Source organism: Arachis hypogaea, chromosome 16 (genome assembly GCF_003086295.3).
Source record: "Arachis hypogaea cultivar Tifrunner chromosome 16, arahy.Tifrunner.gnm2.J5K5, whole genome shotgun sequence".
NCBI classification, from domain to species: domain Eukaryota; kingdom Viridiplantae; phylum Streptophyta; class Magnoliopsida; order Fabales; family Fabaceae; genus Arachis; species Arachis hypogaea.
This window is the reverse complement of record NC_092051.1, coordinates 147,477,055-147,495,891: the sequence shown is the minus strand read 5'-3', so window position 1 is coordinate 147,495,891 and position 18,837 is coordinate 147,477,055. Positions and strand designations below refer to the sequence as shown.

Sequence of the window (18,837 nt, the reverse complement as noted above, 5' to 3'; positions counted from 1 at the left end):
GCTAGAATAATATAATTAGTAATTTTAGCATTAAAAGAAGTATATATATGTTTCGAAATTGTAACAACCATTTTACAACTAAATATTTAATTTAAATGGTGGTCAGACTATCGACTTAGCCTAATCGAAAGGGTTAAACCAATTTATACTCCTATTTTATTTTATTTTATTATCTCGTCTTTTAAGACCGTTCGAATTAGCATCCTTCTAGAATTAATTCACATTCAAAGCCTCAAAGGGATTTAATTCAATAAATATAATAAGCATTTAAAATTTCTAGGAATTTTCATGCTCTAAGAATCCCACATTATACGGCAGCCATCTAAGATGAAAAATGGAATGTGAAAAGTACAGTGTCTGACTTTAATGAAGGTTGGCCATTTGGGTTTGACAAATAACAACGTGACACATTTCATTCATTTGTGCCAAACTCCAAAATAACACACTCCTCTTCATGCTTCATACCCAACAACCTTTGACTCTGTTTCTGTGCATACCAAACACAAATGCCATTCATCATAGATATGCATAGATTGCTTTACATCATTGTTAGTTACTCGCGCCACTACTGCTTCTTCTTATTTCAAAGTCCTTTTTAATTTCAGTTTCTAGTTTTCTGCATAACCCCTTTAATTCTGTTTGATCCCAATTATACAATCAGTAATAAAATAGTAAAAATCCCCAATTTTGCCTTCAATCATTGATAAAGTTCATGTTTTTATAACTACCCATGTGCCCATATTGATGATCTTCACTCTTCACTACATCACATGTTCAAGGCTTGATTTTTGGCGCAGTCTATGGTATTGGTACCCCCTATTAGATAGATCTATAGCGGTTTTATTATAGCTCATGGTGATTATTGCTGTGCCATAACCTTTCAATTCATGCTTTGAAAATAACAACCATATCATAGATTTTTTTTCTCCCCTTCATTTTGATGCCTTTATTTATATTCAGTGATGATGCTGTGTTCAGAGTTGACTTCATTACAAGAGAAGAAGAGTTCTGTAATTGAAATGTTAGATTTTTAGTGGTTTTGTTTTGCCTATTGGGAAAGATGGAATCTAGGGCTATGGTTCTTGAAGAAGGGAAAGAGAGAACAACAAACCAAGTAAAAGGGTTACCTATAACGTTGTTGAGGGTGCTTATTTTGTTTGTTACAATCTGTGCTGTTTTCTCAGTTATTAGCATATATACACTCAAGCATTTTGGGATTGAGAGTGTTGTCACAACAACAGTGATGAAATCTAGTTTTCAGCCATGTCGTGGGGAACAGGATAGGTTGTTAGACTTGGAAGATTGGATTCGGCCTAATTCAAATCCAATCCACAATATGAGTGACAAAGAATTGCTTTGGAGAGCTTCATTTGGTTCTAGGATCAAGGATTACCCTTTTAAAAGGGTTCCTAAGGTTGCATTTATGTTCCTTACCAAGGGACCATTGCCATTAGCACCTCTTTGGGAGAGGTTTTTCAAAGGAAATGAGAGGCTTTATTCGATATATGTCCATTCGCTGCCATCGTTTCAGCCTCAGTTCAGTCGTTCTTCTGTTTTTTATAACAGGCAAATCCCTAGCAAGGTATGCTGATATTGATCCTCTTATGGTACACATAGTTTGTTGATTTAAATTTCATTTGTGGATTACTTAATTTATCCCTTAATCCTTAATTGATACCAGTTTAGTTGTTTAGATTGTTTGTTCATCAATTACATGCTTGAAGAGAATTTAGTGTTTTCATAATCCTGGCTTCTGGTGTTAGTACTGTTTTGCTTTTCGTTTTCGCTATGTTGTAGATTTAGGTGCAACAGAGTTGAGTAACAAAAATCAGCAGTTTCTTGATGAAAATGCAGCAATTTTTTTCTTCTTCAAAATTATTAGTGATTAGTCTGGAAGATGAGTTTGAGGGGAGGTGTGGCTGTAATCTGCAATTACTTATTCTCTGTTTCGTTTCGTAGTTCTTATAAGAGATATTTGTTGCCATGATTAAGATAGACATGTGTTAGATTCTTCTGATGCATATTCTTAATGAGGAGTTTTTAAGGACAAATGGTTTTAGAGTTTAAGTTGCTATGTATAAGATAATAAGAACAAGATTGATTCTGTAGTACTTTGGGCTCGAAACATGGACATTATCTAAGCTTACTTGATCATATGCTAAAATCTAGTTTATGATCATACTCCAATCGAAGCTATAAAAATTCTAATACCATTATAGATCAGCTGTCTAAACGACGCAAACCTTTAGTCAAAAGTATGAGGTTGGTTCTTTGTCTCTCCAACAAGGTTGAAGAGTTTCTGTATTTGATTAATTATGGATAAATGTTCCCCTGAATCTAAGACTACGAACTATGGATTAGTTTAGCAAATTGGTAATCATGATTTGTGCTCTCTTTAGGAAGTGGTTGCATCAATCAGTTTTCCTAAGGTTTTTAACCATAGATTAAGGTTGTGTGAATTTACATAATTTGTGCTCAGCCATATTATAAGGATCATTCTTAGTGTATGTTTGGCCAGGAGGGAAAAAATCGGATTGAAATTTTCATGGACGAGCTTTATGTGTAATTTTAGTTATTTTACACATTCGAATCATTCATGAAAAGTTTTCGCCCCCTTCTTTACCTCCGGCCAAACACACCCTTACAAAAGAAATGATTATGCCTGATAAACTGGAGACTTGGCTGCATTTCAGAGTTGAGGTTATTCCTGTGTCGCTTTCGTGCTTAAACTCGTTCGAATATTGAAAATACATGAATTTCTCTTTTCTCCTGCAGGTTGCTGAGTGGGGAAGGATGAGCATGTGTGACGCCGAAAGAAGACTACTTGCCAATGCATTGCTTGACATCTACAATGAGCGGTTTGTTCTTCTATCCGAATCATGCATTCCTCTCTACAATTTCAGTTTCGTCTACAATTATATCATGGAATCCAAGCACAGCTTCATGAGTGTGTTTGATGATCCTGGACCTTATGGAAGGGGACGCTACCGGAATGAAATGGCCCCTCTTGTGAACATAACACAGTGGCGTAAAGGCTCTCAATGGTTTGAAGTGAATCGAAAGATTGCCACCAGCATTGTTGAAGACACGAGATATTATCCGATTTTCGAAAAGTATTGTAGACCAGCTTGTTATGTTGATGAGCACTATTTTCCAACCATGCTGAGCATTGAAGCAGGGAATGCATTGGCTAATCGGAGCTTAACCTGGGTGGACTGGTCCCGGGGTGGCGCGCACCCGGCTAGTTTTGGAAAATCAGACATCAGAGAAGAGTTTATCGTTAGAATTCGCAGTCGTCATCATTGCAAATACAATGAAAGGAACTCCACAGTTTGTGTTCTTTTTGCAAGAAAATTTTCTCCTAGTTCTTTGAAACCTTTGTTGGATATGGATTCAAGGGTCTTAGGCTTCTAACACTTGATATTTTTCACTTTCAACTGAAACTATAGGAAAGATATACATGTAGAATAATAATAATAATATAAAGTCTTTTGAAGCTTAGCTTATAGCTTAGTAAATCATATGGCTATGGTGATTGGTGGGTTTCTTGTTCACCATTTTAGACATTTTTTGATGTACAAAGTATATGATTAGCCATTGTCCTTAAAAATTTACATAATGATTGAATCTTGATCTTCATAATTTGTTTGTGAATTTGCAACTCTTTACATACACTAATCTCTTGAAATGTAGCCTCTATGACACTCAACCACTTTGTAATTTAAAAAAAAAATTAAGGGAATTAATAGTAGCTTCCAAGGCTTTTTATATGTTCTAGAAGCATCCTACTTCAACAAAAAGGACCAAACAAAAAATCATCATATTACATATATAAAAAGAATAAATTACCATTTATATCTATAAAAGATACAGACGCTGACAAATGTATCCATATAAAAATAAAACGACAATTGTAACTACAGAAGATGGCTTCCATCCAATTATGTAACCAACGTCTGGGTACTCTTGGTACAAGTGGTTACAATTATTGTTTTATTTTTATATGGGTACATTTGTCGGTATCTATATCTTTGATGGGTACAAATAGTAATTTATTCTATATAAAAAAAATTTCAGTTATCAATTATTACACGTATAAAATATATGTTAAAATATAAAATATACATTAAAAATGTACGAAACAACACATGTAAATATATATATATATAATAAAATGACTGGTTTTGTGGATTTTTTTATTAACTCAGAGTATTTTTGAATAAGAAACTAAAAGGTGCAGATAATATTTTTATGAAGAAACCACACTGTGATATAAACATCCAAGAAAAAAATTGAAAGGAAGAAGAATGGCCAAGAGAAAATGGATAGCAAGGACACTGAATACCATATACTCATCTATCTCTATCTAGTTTTTGTTTCTTTCTTTTTACTTGGAAAATTAATTTTAGAACATCTCAAAAATATGAGTAGAATTTTGAAATGTTACATTTTCTAGAACTACTTTGGCTATAAAATAAACTTGTGATAATAAGGCTAGAATATCAATTTAGACCTAAGAAAAATAAATAGTGCATTTGAATACTTGTGATATCAAACAAGTCTTCAAAGATTTGAAGGTATCATAGAACATTAAAAATAAAAATAAAAAAACTAGGAGTTCAACCATCTTAATTTATTTCAAGTTGACCCATCTAAGCTAACATTATGAACTTAGTCCTGTATATGTTAAAAAAAAAAAAAAACTTTGGCCAAATTTATAGATTCATAATAATGAAAGAGTAATGATATATTATCTTAAAAATATTCTTGCGTGTCCTCTAATTAATAAGCTTATCAATATGTTGGTAGATTTATGCTCAAATTGATGAGACACCTAACAATAACATTGTTGCAGAAATCTAGCCAACAATATTGGATGCAATTAAGGATGTCATTAGTTTGCGTTTTTATTTTTATTTTTTTTTAGTATTTTTAGTTTTTAAAACTTACGTAAAAAAAAATGTAAACATGAAATAAAAATATAAGTTTGATTTTTTTTTTATAAAATCCCGAAATAAAAAAAAGGACTAAAAAAGAGAATTTTTATTATTTTGCTTAATTAATTATTTATTTATTTATCAATTCATTAATGTGACAGATTTTTCTGATTTCAATAACCTGACTATTAGCCATGTCCATTAGAACAAGTTGAATTGAACAATTTCCCCTATTTCAAAGAGCTTAAAGAGTTTCTTTCTTCCTCTTTGTGAATTATCAGAGAAAGAGATTAATCTGTTTAGTGTAGTTAGCTATATTTTTCTAACAAAAATATTTGTTAACAAGAAAAAAATAATTAAAAATAGCTCAAATTTACTTTATTTGATATTTATTAATTATTATAATAATTAATAATTATTAAATAATATAAATTTTGACTTTTTTTTGTCTCCTTAGCATTATCATTTTTTTAATTAGTATTCTTTATGGGAATACCTCTTTGGATCTATGCTAACGTTTATTGTTACATGCACTAATGGTGCATTGAAATCAAATCAATAATATAATTTAGAACATTTCAAAATTTCTTTTGTTTTTTTTTCTCTTGGCTTCCGATAATTTCTAAAACAAAGTCAATTATGTTCCTTTGGACTCATTGATAGACATAACCTTGAATTTGCAATTTCATTGGAAACCCCGTTCTTATTAGAAGTTAGTTGAATTTTTCTTTGGTCTTATTTTGCGATAGCACTATTTTCTTACTATGCTGATTGATGAATGATTCAACTTAGCAATTAGTAGAACTATACAATACAATAGTTCTTGAATGCATGACCACCAATTTATTTCCGTTAAAAATTGCTATGCAAACTTTGTAGCATATGGATTCAAAGGTTATATATGAGGACTATTACTTTTCATTGTGATTACAAGGAAAATGTATGTGTAGAATAAAAGGTTTCAATTATTTTACTTATATAAAAAAACAATTATTAAATTAGTTATTATATATAATATATATCAAAATATAAAATATACATTTAATAATATTTTTAGTGACTGATTTTTCATATATACATAAATTTTCTATAAAATTTTAGGAACTAGCTTAATAAATTATATGGTAATTTTCATTCATCTTCCTTAAAGGGAAAAAATAAAAAACCCTTATTTTAAGAAAATTGATTTGAAGCAAAAGTAACCATATATATACGCCATAGGCCTATGGGCTTTGTCTTTGACCTTAAAATATGATGAGAATATTAACAAGATTAATTAAAGGTGGATATGTGTATATTGAACATTTTTAAGTTTTTAACCATTTTCAGAAAGACAATTTTGATCCGTGGAGAATGGTTCATAGACCTACCCTTCTTTGGTCAACTACTCATGCCAACCAAATTTGATAATCCATTATTATTCACTATTCCATTTTAATATGGGTTCATTATTTATTCGGAGAAAAAAAAAACTTAAATATAGTCTCAACCAAATTTATTAAAAGAAATGTGTAGATATGGGTGGAATTAGGTAAAGTCTGGCAGATTTTGCTCTTAACATGTCTATAATGTAATTAATTGATATGGACCTGGGTTGCAATAATGCAATCTGCTATAAACTCTTTTTAAAATATTAAGCCTGATTTGTTATTTAATCTGGTCTGGTCTAAAGTTTGTTAAAAGATTTATTAATTTTTTATAAAAATAAAAATATTATTTAAAAATATTTTTTAATAAAAAAATTTATATATAATATATTATATTTAATATTTATAAGAATTTTTAACTTTTAAAATATTTAAAATATACACAAAATATTTATAATAAAATATAATAAATTTAAAATATCTTATAATTTTGTTAATAATAAAAAAATTAGTTATATATTTAATTATGTTTTAACAGATCCAAACAAATCTAACAGGCCAATAAAACTAATTAATGAATTTAAATTTAACATATTCATATATTAAAATTTTTACAAAAATTTGTGCCTATTTTATTACAGATTTCCTCCCTAACAGATGATCTAACCTTTTTCCACTCCTAAAATACCTCTCTCTCTCCATCCCTCCCTACCTCCCCCTCTCTCTTATTGCTCTTGTTTTGTTTTGTTTTGTTTATTTATTTATCTATTTATATTTAATTTATTTTATATATCTGTAGGATTCTAAAACTTTTCTTTTTGTTTCGTATAGTACTTCTCATTCAAATAAATTTAAACAATTTAATTGCGTGGACCAAGTTTTTCAATATTTGGCTCGTATTTTATACACAGTATTTTGTAATGAGTTCTTCATTTTTTTCATTCATAATATTCGTCTTTTGATCATTTGAAGAGTTAGAAACCAAAAATGAAGAACTCATTACATAACTATTTATCAAATTAGACTTATTTAATAACTAGGTTATGAAATAAATACTTTGTGCATATATATTGTACTTAATACTATGTAGATCAGAGGATATAAATAAAGAATATTTAGCAAATATTAAATAAAAATGACAGATATACTAAGCTAAAAATTTTATTATTTTTCTTGAAAATTCTTAAAGTAAGTTAGCTAAGATAATCTTTGAATTGTGTTGACAATTCTTCAAGAACCAAAAAAAAGGTGTTAATCAATCTGAATTGTGGTTTTCAGAAACTTAATCAGTGAAGATAGAAATTGATGTCATTGTTCAACATCATTGATGTAATTAGCCAATAGGGTAACTTCAGGTGGAATCAATGTTTTTGTTAATACTATTTAGAAGAAGATCAAAATCAAGGGTGTAGTTATTCTCTATTTTGACTTTTGTCGCATCCTAGGCTTGGATGCCAGGCCCGTTGACTAATGACCCAACTTATAATTAAACGTGTCCTAATCAAAATTAAACAACTTGACCCAAAAAATAAAAAAAATCAAAATTAAACAAGGATTATTTGAACATACCAATAGGACTGGAAATGAATCAAGCTAATTCATGAGCCAATTCGAACTCGACTCATTAATAGCTCGATAAGCTGAACTTATGGTGAGCTGGTGAGCTAAGTTTGAGCTTGGAATTGAGCTCATAAATTAAATGAGCCGACTTGAGTTTGGATAAGCTCAGCTCACTAGCTCGTAAATTGGTTCGATTATATATTTAATATTAAAAATATAGATTAAATACATATAAGATATGCATATTAGTAATTTAATATATATATATATATATATAAAATAGTAATATATAATTTTACATATATATTAATATTTTTAATTATTTAAAGTTTTATAGTCATTTTTTATATATAATTTTGATGTAAGACATGAATAAAAAATTTATAATCGATAAAAAGATAATATATAAAATTTATCTTTTTTAATATTTTTTAATGTGTATATATATAAGTTATAATTTATTGATATATAAAATTATAGATTATGTTTCTATTATTTGAGTCAGTTTGTGAATTCGAGCAAGATTGTGAGATTTCGTTGAGCTAAACTTGAGTTTACGAAATAGACTCGATTGTTAATGAGTCGAGCCGTAAGTTAAGCTTAATTTTCGTGAACCGAGTTTTAGCTCGACTCACTTTCAGCCCTACATACAAATATATATATATATATAATTTTGAAATATATTGTATATTGTATATTATATATATTTTTTACGGTATTTTCTAATCTAATAAGTCAAAGATTAATCTGTCGCGGATCTAAACTCTATTTAGAGTTTGTCGTTGAACTAATGGGTTGTTGCATATATAAAACGGGATTCAAATTTTCGACACTTAAACAGATTAGTGAACTAACAACTAAACTAACTATTATATTATATTAGTTGAAAATAAATCGCTAACGTGATATTATACTAATTAGAAAATACTTGTAATTTTGATCCACATATAAATAAATTAATTAGTTAAAACACAATAATTTGTAAAACTGATGTTGGTATAGTTAAAGTTGTGTTTATTTGAAATACCAATTTAAATCTAAATGTGAGAAAGAGTGAATATACTGTATCCTATAAAATTAAGTAAAACCGTCTCACATAAAAGGATTTAGTTATACATAGTTAAAATAAAACATTTGATTATTTTAATGCATTGTAACTCAAGTATAAACTAAAATTAATTATTAAAATAAATTATTAATATAAAATATAAATTAAAATATAAAATATATTAAAAATAAATTAAATTATATATATCTTTATACACAAATATATATTAACTAATTTAATGATTGATTTTTTATATACACATAATATTTTTTATTGTCAATACATTCAATAAATTCAAACTAAAAAAATAAAAATGATATTTTTTCGTAAAAATTTCTATTTGTGACGCCGTTAACATTTCTTTTTTATTGTTTCCGATAACTTTCAACTCAAATAAGTATACATCTATATTTTTATTATTTTTAATTTGTGCCCTAAAATCTCAATATGAATTACAATATATTGAAAAGAGAATACTAATTTTACAAACTACAGATACAAAAGAGAAGGTTCTGGAAAGAAAGACACAAAATAAAAATCTTAGAGAGAAAGTGCCACTTGTTGCAATAATATTGGTGTTTGCCAAGGACCATGAATTCCATGGTCCCAACATTGCTCATTACTCATTATTCATTACTTAATTCATTAATAATCCTTAATTAGCATCATAACACCTCATAAAATATTCTCTACGTCTTTACTTTCTGCTCCTACTTTCTACCCTCCTCACTGGTCTCTATTCTATTCACCCCCTAATAAGTAATAACTAAATTACGGATAGTTAGTTTTTGTTAATAAGAGGTATTTTATTAAGAATATTTGTTCAAGTTACCTGATTTTGTGGCTATCAAATTAATTACAACCTTTTGTAGTTAAAATTAATTTCTCTTTTGTGCCATGCTAGATCTTATTTTAAATCAAATATCTATTTAGACACGAAAAAATCAAATATGTATTTGTCAATGCATTAATGTTAAGCACATGCACAAGAGTCCAAATGCGTTATGAACTCTGTGTCTTCTTCTATGATTACAATGGAAATAACCTTGCTAAGTCTTCGTAATTGATTAACAAACCAATTTCTTAATCAGTGTCTTAAAAGTACAGCTTAGCAAATAAGCAAGAAAAAGTATTTATCATTCATATCAATAGACTATATTAAAAATATTTAGATTCAGCAAATATAATTATAATTAGGTATAAACATATTTGTATTTTGGAGTACTTTTACCACTATCAAAAGACTACTTCTAAACAATTTTATTTTTTATTTTTATACCAATATAAAATAATTAAATAAAAATCACTTATTTACTTATATTAGTATAACAATTATGTTACGTAAACATTAAAATTAGTCATCAAAATTAATTATGTATAAATATAAAATATATATTAGAATACAAAATATACATTAAAAAAATTAAACAAATACACAATGATTGATTTTAATATATAAATAAAATTTTTGTAAAATCAAATATAACAATTTAGGGAAATAGATTTTCTAATTTTTTTAACACTTGAGAAATAAAATGTAATCTCTCACTTTTAATTCTATAAGTGGGGCCAAAAATAAATAGGAGAGAGAATAATGAAGGGTGAGATCAGATATTGGATAGCATCCAATTTTTTTCACAGAGGATCTACTCCCAACAATTTAGTTGGTCTAATAGTTAATTCATTAGTTGTTTAAAAAAAATGTGAAAGTTCAAATCCTATTTTGTGTATAGAATAATTTATTGGCTAACAACAAATTTTTAAATAAAATCATAAATTAGTTATTGATATGTGAAAATGAAAGTACATAAGAAACCAAAAAATGGATTATACCGTACTAAAATTAGCTATTAAAATAAATTATTAGTATAAAATACATATTAGAATATAAATACATATTGAAAATAAATTAAATTATACCTCTATTTATATATAAATATATTAATGCTAAATAGTGTATGAATAAATTGTTGAAAAAAATATATAAAAAATTCTGTTAAGTAAAAAAATAAGAAAAAAACTTAACTGGTGGTTAAGAAAAGGCGCGTGAGATGAAGCGCGCGAAAATGGTAGTTAATTTGCAACGACGTCGTTGATGATTGCTGTTAAGGAGGAGCCATGTGAAACTTGATTCGGTTGAAGATACAACAGAACCAGATCCAGCTGGCAAAACTACCCTATCACCAGCCTGTAATTCGGGCACCTACCCGAGCTGCCCGTAACTTCTTCCCGCTCCCCTTCTATATAAACCCCCCGTTCCTCTAGAATCTTTCCGTCATTCCCCGCAAAATCTCAAACCCTACTCCTTTAACAAATACAGCAGCAAGAAGAAGCACCAATGGCTTTCTCTAAAGCAATGATTCTCACCGCATTGTCGATGCTTGTCATCGCCGCCGTGGTTTCCGTCGCTTCCGCCGCCGAAGCTCCTGCTCCGAGCCCTGCTTCTCCGGCTACCGCCGTCTCACCGTCTTTCGCCGCCGTTTTTGTCGCCGCCGTCGCTGCTCTCGCCTTCGGATCTGGTCTCAGGATCTGAGCACGCGAGTCTGGCGAGGTTCCATGGATTTTCTTCTGCTATTTACCGGTGTGGATTCATAGTAGAGTTTGATGAGTGACTATAGTAGTATATAGACATATCTATATAATATATATTTTTTTCTTTTTCTGACTCTCTCTCTCTCTCTCTCATTTCTATACATATATCTGTGTAGAGATTAATGCTATGTTAAAGTCTATGGATCTGTGATGATTTATGATTTGAATTTCGAGTAGTAGTAGTATGATTGTGACGATTGTTTTTAGTATATAATTGAGCTGCTATTTTGTATTCAAATTTGTGCCTCTTTTCTCCCCGATTCAAATGTAGTTTTGAGGTAGCTCTAGTGCTCTACTCTCACTCACTGTGTGTAGCTAGCTACAAAAGCAACTGGTTCTACTTCGTTAAATTTTTTTATTGAATTATTTCTTAGTATTATGTAATTGAACTATAGAAATTTAATTATAAATAAATTACAAAATCTATTGGAAAACCGGTGACACTATAGAAATAAATAAATTGATTTAAAGTTTAATACGACAATGGCAAGCTAAAGTTTAGTATGCTTAATTGATTATTGTATTATACGTATCATCGTTTTCGTATAAATTACTAGTTCAATTTATTTAGCAAACAACAGAATGAAAGTGAAAGTGACATAAACTTAATAGCCTTGGTGCTGCTAATATTAACGCAGAGTTTGCCACGGTGAATGAAAATTTTGTTACGTGTTAGCATAATATAATAACAGAGCATGAATATTTTAGAAGTTCAAGAATTTAAATTTGAGTATGTAAAATTTAATTTTTAGTATAAGTGTACAACTAAATAGCTAAGGTCAACAAACAGAATGAACTAAGCCTGCTACTTGGCTACTTGGCTTTCGATTGAAGAGATTTAAGAATTTACGTCTCATTACTTAAAAAAAATTAATGAGTAATAAGCTGGGTGGTGGCCATTCGCAAAAACACAAGTGCGCACAGCTGAAAAGTAAACTCCTTTATTTTATTGAAAACTGAAAATGGTGTAGTTACACGTAATGACGCACAAAGAACAGAACAGAACATGAATTAGCGGCTGCTTTCTTATGATGCCTTATCAAAAGATAAAGGTGCTTTCAAATTGCGTCCTTACCTTTTTCTATGGGGCAAATTGCGTACGTGCCGGGTTCCGTAAATTGAAGAACAAATATTGTCAATTAAGTGTCATTTGGTCCTCAATTTTCTTGCTTGACTAAGAAATAGTAAAGTAAACATTGATGTGGTCATTTAGACCCCTTTGTGGACGCCACTTGCATTGCCACTGTGATTGTGGAGTCACTAAGCACACCATGTCATTTTCCACGTAAGCCTTATATTACATAGAAAAACACCACAAATATGAATGAATGAATAAATAAATAATAATAAATTATACCAATTTTTCTCAAATATACACTACAAATAATATTTTTCTACTTATGAAAATATATATTAACATTGTTTTTCGATGTTTAAGTTCGGTTATATTTCATATTCTTATGGGTAGTAAAAGAAAAATATTAGACAATTTAATTTAATTTTAATACACTAATACTACAAAAATTTTATGCAATTATTCAATTAAATTAATGTATTTTGGATAATTTTACTAATGTGTAATGTATAATTAGCTATAGTTTAAAAATGGTATAATCTCTCCATATTCACTTAAAATGTCACGGGTTCGAATCTCTCTATCTTTGGTTAAAAAAAAACTCAAAATAAATTATTACACAATTAGAGTTTGTGTCTAACCAACCTTGAGAACAAATAAGTGAATTCCATGCTTTTATGATTTTGTATAATCTAATGACCTTTATGATTTTTGTCCAAAAAGTTGGTATTGTTTTTGTTTGTGAAATTCGACACTAATCTTATTTGAAACATGGTCCCTCATTCCCTCAACATGTGCATAACAATTAAAAAAAGTCTTTTGTAATTTAGGTAAATTCAGGTTTGCATTTCATAACTAAAATTACCTCCAATTCCTTCTATTTTTAAGAATTTGTTCAGGAGCATTGTTACATAGCTTCATTACACAAGGGATTATTTAATTGAAAACGGAAACCACAAGAAGTAGAATAAGTGCTTAAGAATGTGTCCCTAAAATTATTCCACGTCTTTATTGTGTATGTTATTCCAAAAAAAATGAATTAATACTTCTCCTGTCCGCAAAGTGAACAAGTCGGATTGGAGATACCGTGTGCAAAAAAAAAAAAAAAAAATTTTGCTAAATAACTAACACCCAACTAGCCAATTTGTCTTTAATTGATAATTCTAATTTTTCAAATTGTTATAAAAATATAAAATTAATATTTATTAATGACAGTTGTTTAAAGTTGGTTAGTTAAGAATTATTCATCTATACTTTACAAAAAAAAAGATCACTTTATTGTGTGACATGCAACAAGAAAGAAAGGTGATTATAAGATTGTTTAAAAAATATATTCTATTATTCTTTTAGCAACTTTTGTGAAGAGTTTCTTTTCTAATTGAAAACAACTTGGTTACTTCGCTTTGAAGTTTGAAGAAAGCAATTTGAGGTCAGCTTTGCTACAACTTTCAATTTTCCAATGGCCCAAATATTAGGATTTAGCATAGAGAGAACATCGCAAGTATTTTTGTATTTTTGTTTATACTAGATAATATTACACGCGAAACTTTTTTAGTTGCAAAAATTTGACACTTTTTTTTCTTTCTAGATTTAAGTTATTAAGCACTCACCAACATATGTGGCTCGTAATGGAGTGTCATTTATTCTATATTTTAACAATTTAATTTTCTGTCTTTGTAGAAGAGTTTTGTACAGATAATCATTTATGTTTGTCATACTAAGAGATAATCCTATATGTCTTGGATTAATTTTATGTGCTTAATTAGAACACATTTTGGCAAACTATATTAGGGAAATTAACCATTTTTCAATCTGATACTAAGAGATAATTAAGGTGTGAAACACATGATGACCTTTGTGGTATATGTGCAAGGATTTAGTTGCTCAGCTTCAGAATGATGAGACCAAGTCCAAAACACATTTAAAAGATAGTCCAAATTTCAACAACATTTATTCAAAGTTGGTACCAATCAAAGTCACATAAAAGCTTTCTCATCACTTTAGGAGTGTCACTGGTTGTGTGCAGCTAGGACAAGGTGATGCTACTTCTGCTGTAATATCAAGTTCTGTTGTAAGTTGTAACCTAGTCAATCGAAAAAAAATGGCTTCTTTTTGTTTAGTTTTGTTGAAATCCTAAAACCATAAAAATATGCATCTCCATTTTACAACTACTTTCACTTCTCCATATTTGTATTTTTATCCTTTCAAATATGGCAATGCCTAAGACTAAGAAGCAACAATAAACTGCAAAACTAACATCAGTGTTACATTTATATCTCATGGTTTTGCTTAAGAAGCAAGTACAAGCCATCTAAAACATCAAGAACCACTTAAGTATTATACAGGAGAAGCAGAAACGACCAAAACCAGAGTTCTATAACATATAGCTAACTAGTTTAACCCTCCTGGATGGACAGCATTCTGATTCTGATTCATCTCTAAGAGAGAAACCAATTCAACAAACGAAAATACTTAAAAGAAACACTGAAATCCACATTAAACCCTTGAATATGCGGTTCCACTAATTCAATAACTGAGGCAATTCCATTCAATAACTGAGCACAAACTTTTCTCATTCTTCCTCAGATTCTGATTCAGCATTCCGAAGCCAATCAATGAATGGTTGAGCATTCTTCCATATCTGAGAGTCCTTCTTATCACCCTTCAGTCCCTTTGAATACCAATGCACGACGTGCTCTTCCTCCACCAAATCAACATCATAGAGGGCTTTCAGAATAAGTGCAACCTCATTCAACTCATTGCTACCTTTCTCGTAACAGAACTCCTCAGCAGCAATGAGCAATCACAGCTGCGATCCCTCGTCATCTCCAGCAACTGCAGCAGCAAGGTGATTCTTCCTCTTGGTAGCTTCTTTTCCAAACGCCTTTTCGACGCCATCAAATAATCCTTCAAGAAGTGCATTCATCTTCTCCTGATCAGATACAGGAAATGCAGCAATATGTGACTGCAATTCCTTCGCTGCAACACCTTTCTTCAAATATACTTTCACTTCCCTGACCACAGTTGCATAGTTCACAGTGTCACCATTCTCAGAACCCTTGCATATCAGAGCATATCAGGATCAATATTCAAGATCATTAACAATCCTAGATCACAGTAATGACTAATGATAACAACAATTGAAGAAGCAAGATGAAAATTTATAGATTAACTAACCAATTAAAAGTTTAAAACAACAATTACAGTTAAAAAAATAAAAAAAAATAAACTTCTAAAGAGAGCAGAGATTGTAGTATCGTTGTGAAAAATCCAACTCGACCAGGCTTAGTCAAGGGGGAAGATGAATGTACTTACCTGCTCAATCAATTAAGGAACGAACTAGATGCTTCAAGACAGAGCACAGAGCGGGACAAGGAGCACGACGGTGGGGCTGAGGCGGTGGAACAGACCAAAAGTCCAAAACAGAGTAACAAAAAAAGCTTCACCCAAAACATTTCAGCAAAAGCAGCATTTAGCATTCCAAAACCAGCAAAACCAGCAACTACAAAACACTAAAATCTGCCTACAGCATTAAGCATTTAGCACATTATGAAACATTCCAAAACACTAAAATGTTCTATACAGTAAAAAAACCAAATAAGACACACTAACAAGCTCTTCTCTTTTCTGCCAGGACAAAAACAAAAAAGAATGCTCAAATGACTTAAATTAGCGTCATGCTATTACAGTAATTGCAGTTATGCATTTTTCCATAATCATTTCCACAAATTCGTATTGTATCCACATGCAAAAAATTAACATCACAATCACATGGAAACATAAACCACTTACCTCTATCATCGGAATTTAAATCCCCAGTAGCATTTCCATTGTTGGCATACTCTTCTTGTGCCACTGTTTATAGGGGCAGAAAAATGGCAAAATTAAATAAATAATGAATAAATAGCAAAATCGCATCAAACCGAAAAATAAATGAATAAAATTTGAACAAAAAAATTTAGGAGCCATCAGCAACTAGTAAACCAGAGTAACAAACTAACAGAGCCATCAGTAAACTAACAGAGCAATCGAGCCATTGAGCAATTAGAAAACAGTCACACTAAAACAGAGTAACAAACTAACAGAGGGAACGAAGAAGAAGAAGACCGAAGAAGAAGACCAAAAATTGAAAACAGTCACACTAAAAATAGAACAAAAATTGAAGAAGAGGGAGAGAAAAGGATGAAAGAATTATATTTTTATTTATTTAACTTTTTTGTTGAAAAACAACAAAGAAAAATCCACATTTTTACATAATTGATCAAGAACCTAATTTCTAAAATCCAATTACAAGAAAAAAGGAAAAAGAAAATTAGAGTTCTAAAAATCAAGGCTATGCCTCTTCTCTTTCAGTTTCCTCTTCCCGGAGGTCGCGGATCCGTTCTTTGAGATTGCGATTCTCTCTTTTCAATCGCAGGTAAGGTGAACGTGGCCCTTTGATTCTATATCTTTTCCACATTGAAGCATTCCATAATAGGGCGTTCTTCGTATTTTTAAATTTTCTTCGACTGTGATGCGAGAGAGAACGACGATTGATGACGATTGATGCGAGAGGGAAGACAGAGACCGCCTTGGAACTGATTATCGAAAAAGTGACGATCGGGTAGGAAAATTAGGGTTTAGCTTATATTATATAATAACAGGTAGAATCTTTTACAGGGTTAGTTTTGTCCATCTCATAAAATTACTAATTTTCTAATCCTTAATATACTAAAATTGATGAATAATAAATAATTATACTAATTTAGGAACATATCTTCATTATAATTATAGTTTGGTTTGGTAAGACTCTTATTTTTCGAAAGTAGCTAAAAGACAGCTTTTTAAAAGCGGCAATACTTGCATTTGGTAAAATTACGTTAAAAATAGCTTTTAATAAACACAAGCACTACAATTGTGTTTGGTAAAACAGTTTTTAAAAATTAAAAAAAATATAATAAACATATTTATAACGAAGAATAATTTTTTTTTCAAATTTTAGAGACCAATAATTTAAATATTTATTTGATTTACTCTTTATATTAATATAAATAGACTTATCATTAGTCAATAATAAAACTTGTATGTAATCCAATGTTAGTATTGATACGTCCATTACCCATCTATATATATTGACTCACTTTTACAAATCACAGAAAATGGGACACATATCTAAAGTAAAATTATATATCTATATTTACATATGTATATATATGTTGTTATTATAATTTTGACTAATGTTCATGAAGTTGGTGTACGAAAATTTTATGATTGGTTTCTATAAATCAAGTCTCCTTCTTCACGTTTTAAAGAACAGAGAAAAACAAACATCTACTAAAAGATACAAAAATAATGCATAAAAAATAATTTAAATAGATAGAAGTTCATACCTAATACATGATAAAGATGTATTTGTGTTAAAATTGTGAAGATTAGGTTGAAAAATAAAAAATATATGAAGATTGTGTTAGAATTTGTGAAAATTAGGTTGAGAAATTAGAAATATATGACTATTTCAATGGCAATATAATAATTACAATAATAATCTACTTTTTTTATTATTAATCGGGTAATTTCAATAATAATAATAATAATAATAATAATAATAATAATAGGAAGGAGAATAATAATTATTAGGCTCACGAAGACTTGGGCATGCTTCAGTTTTTTTTTTTTTTAAATAACAAAACGGCGTTGTTTTATTCGAGTGGGTGGTTATCGGTCCGATCCAACCGATTGGTTCTCGACTGGTTCGACGGTTTTTAAACGGTTTTTTTAGCGGTTATTAGTAGCGGATTGAACCGTTTTTAGTGACGGTTTTCGGTTGAACCGGTTCGACCGGTCGGTTCGATCTAATTTTTAGAACCATGATTTCTACAATGAACGAAATGGCGCCGCTTGGCGAAGAATTTTTGGAAATCGGTCGGGTTTCGAATAGGTTCGAATGACCGGTGCCTGGCCGGTTTGACGGTTCAATAACGATTTTTTAATTTAGTGGTTATAGTTTCTAACTGAACCGTCTTGCTCACCGGTTTACGGTTCGACTGTCCGGTTTGAATCTGTTTTCAGAACCTTGTTAAAAATGCATATATGAAGTCTTTTTCAATCCAAGCGGCGCCGTTGTTGGCTTTTTGCGAAAATTCAAAAAACCGGCCGGGTTCCGGTTCGGTTCGACAGTCTTATATGGTTTTTCAAAATGCCGGTTTTGGCATCTGTCTGAGTCGTTTTCGCAGCGGATCACTTTTCAACCGGTTCGACCGGCCGATTCGAACCGATTTT

At 30.1% G+C, this 18,837-nt stretch overlaps 1 protein-coding gene and 1 long non-coding RNA gene across 4 annotated transcripts; one reads left to right on the top strand and one right to left on the bottom strand.

The window, feature by feature from the left end:
- The first annotated feature begins 223 nt into the window (after positions 1-223).
- On the top strand, positions 224-3,642 carry LOC112697697 (glycosyltransferase BC10). Its single transcript, XM_025750981.3, has 2 exons — positions 224-1,582; positions 2,776-3,642. The coding sequence occupies exons 1-2, from the start codon at positions 1,061-1,063 to the stop codon at positions 3,412-3,414; spliced, it is 1,161 nt and encodes a 386-aa protein (XP_025606766.1). The 5' UTR covers positions 224-1,060; the 3' UTR covers positions 3,415-3,642.
- Positions 3,643-14,819: 11,177 nt separating this feature from the next.
- LOC112805968 (uncharacterized) lies at positions 14,820-17,205 on the bottom strand. 3 transcript variants are annotated; one of them, XR_011873539.1, is made up of 4 exons: positions 16,919-17,205; positions 16,372-16,434; positions 15,895-16,098; positions 14,820-15,637 (listed from the first exon to the last, which is right to left on the bottom strand). It is a non-coding gene; the product is annotated as an uncharacterized lncRNA (long non-coding RNA). The 3 variants fall into 3 exon arrangements; XR_011873540.1 differs by having other exon boundaries at positions 15,895-16,102; positions 16,919-17,184; XR_011873538.1 differs by having other exon boundaries at positions 15,895-16,019; positions 16,919-17,184.
- Between the last annotated feature and the right edge of the window lie 1,632 nt (positions 17,206-18,837).

What these genes read in the sequence shown, in the direction of transcription:
- LOC112697697 (XM_025750981.3), top strand. Translation starts at nt 1,061, where the DNA reads ATGGAATCTAGGGCTATGGTTCTTGAAGAAGGGAAAGAGAGAACAACA. An exon ending in ACAGGCAAATCCCTAGCAAG is followed by an intron (nt 1,583 to 2,775) that starts GTATGCTGATAT and finishes TTTCTCCTGCAG; the next exon opens with GTTGCTGAGTGGGGAAGGAT.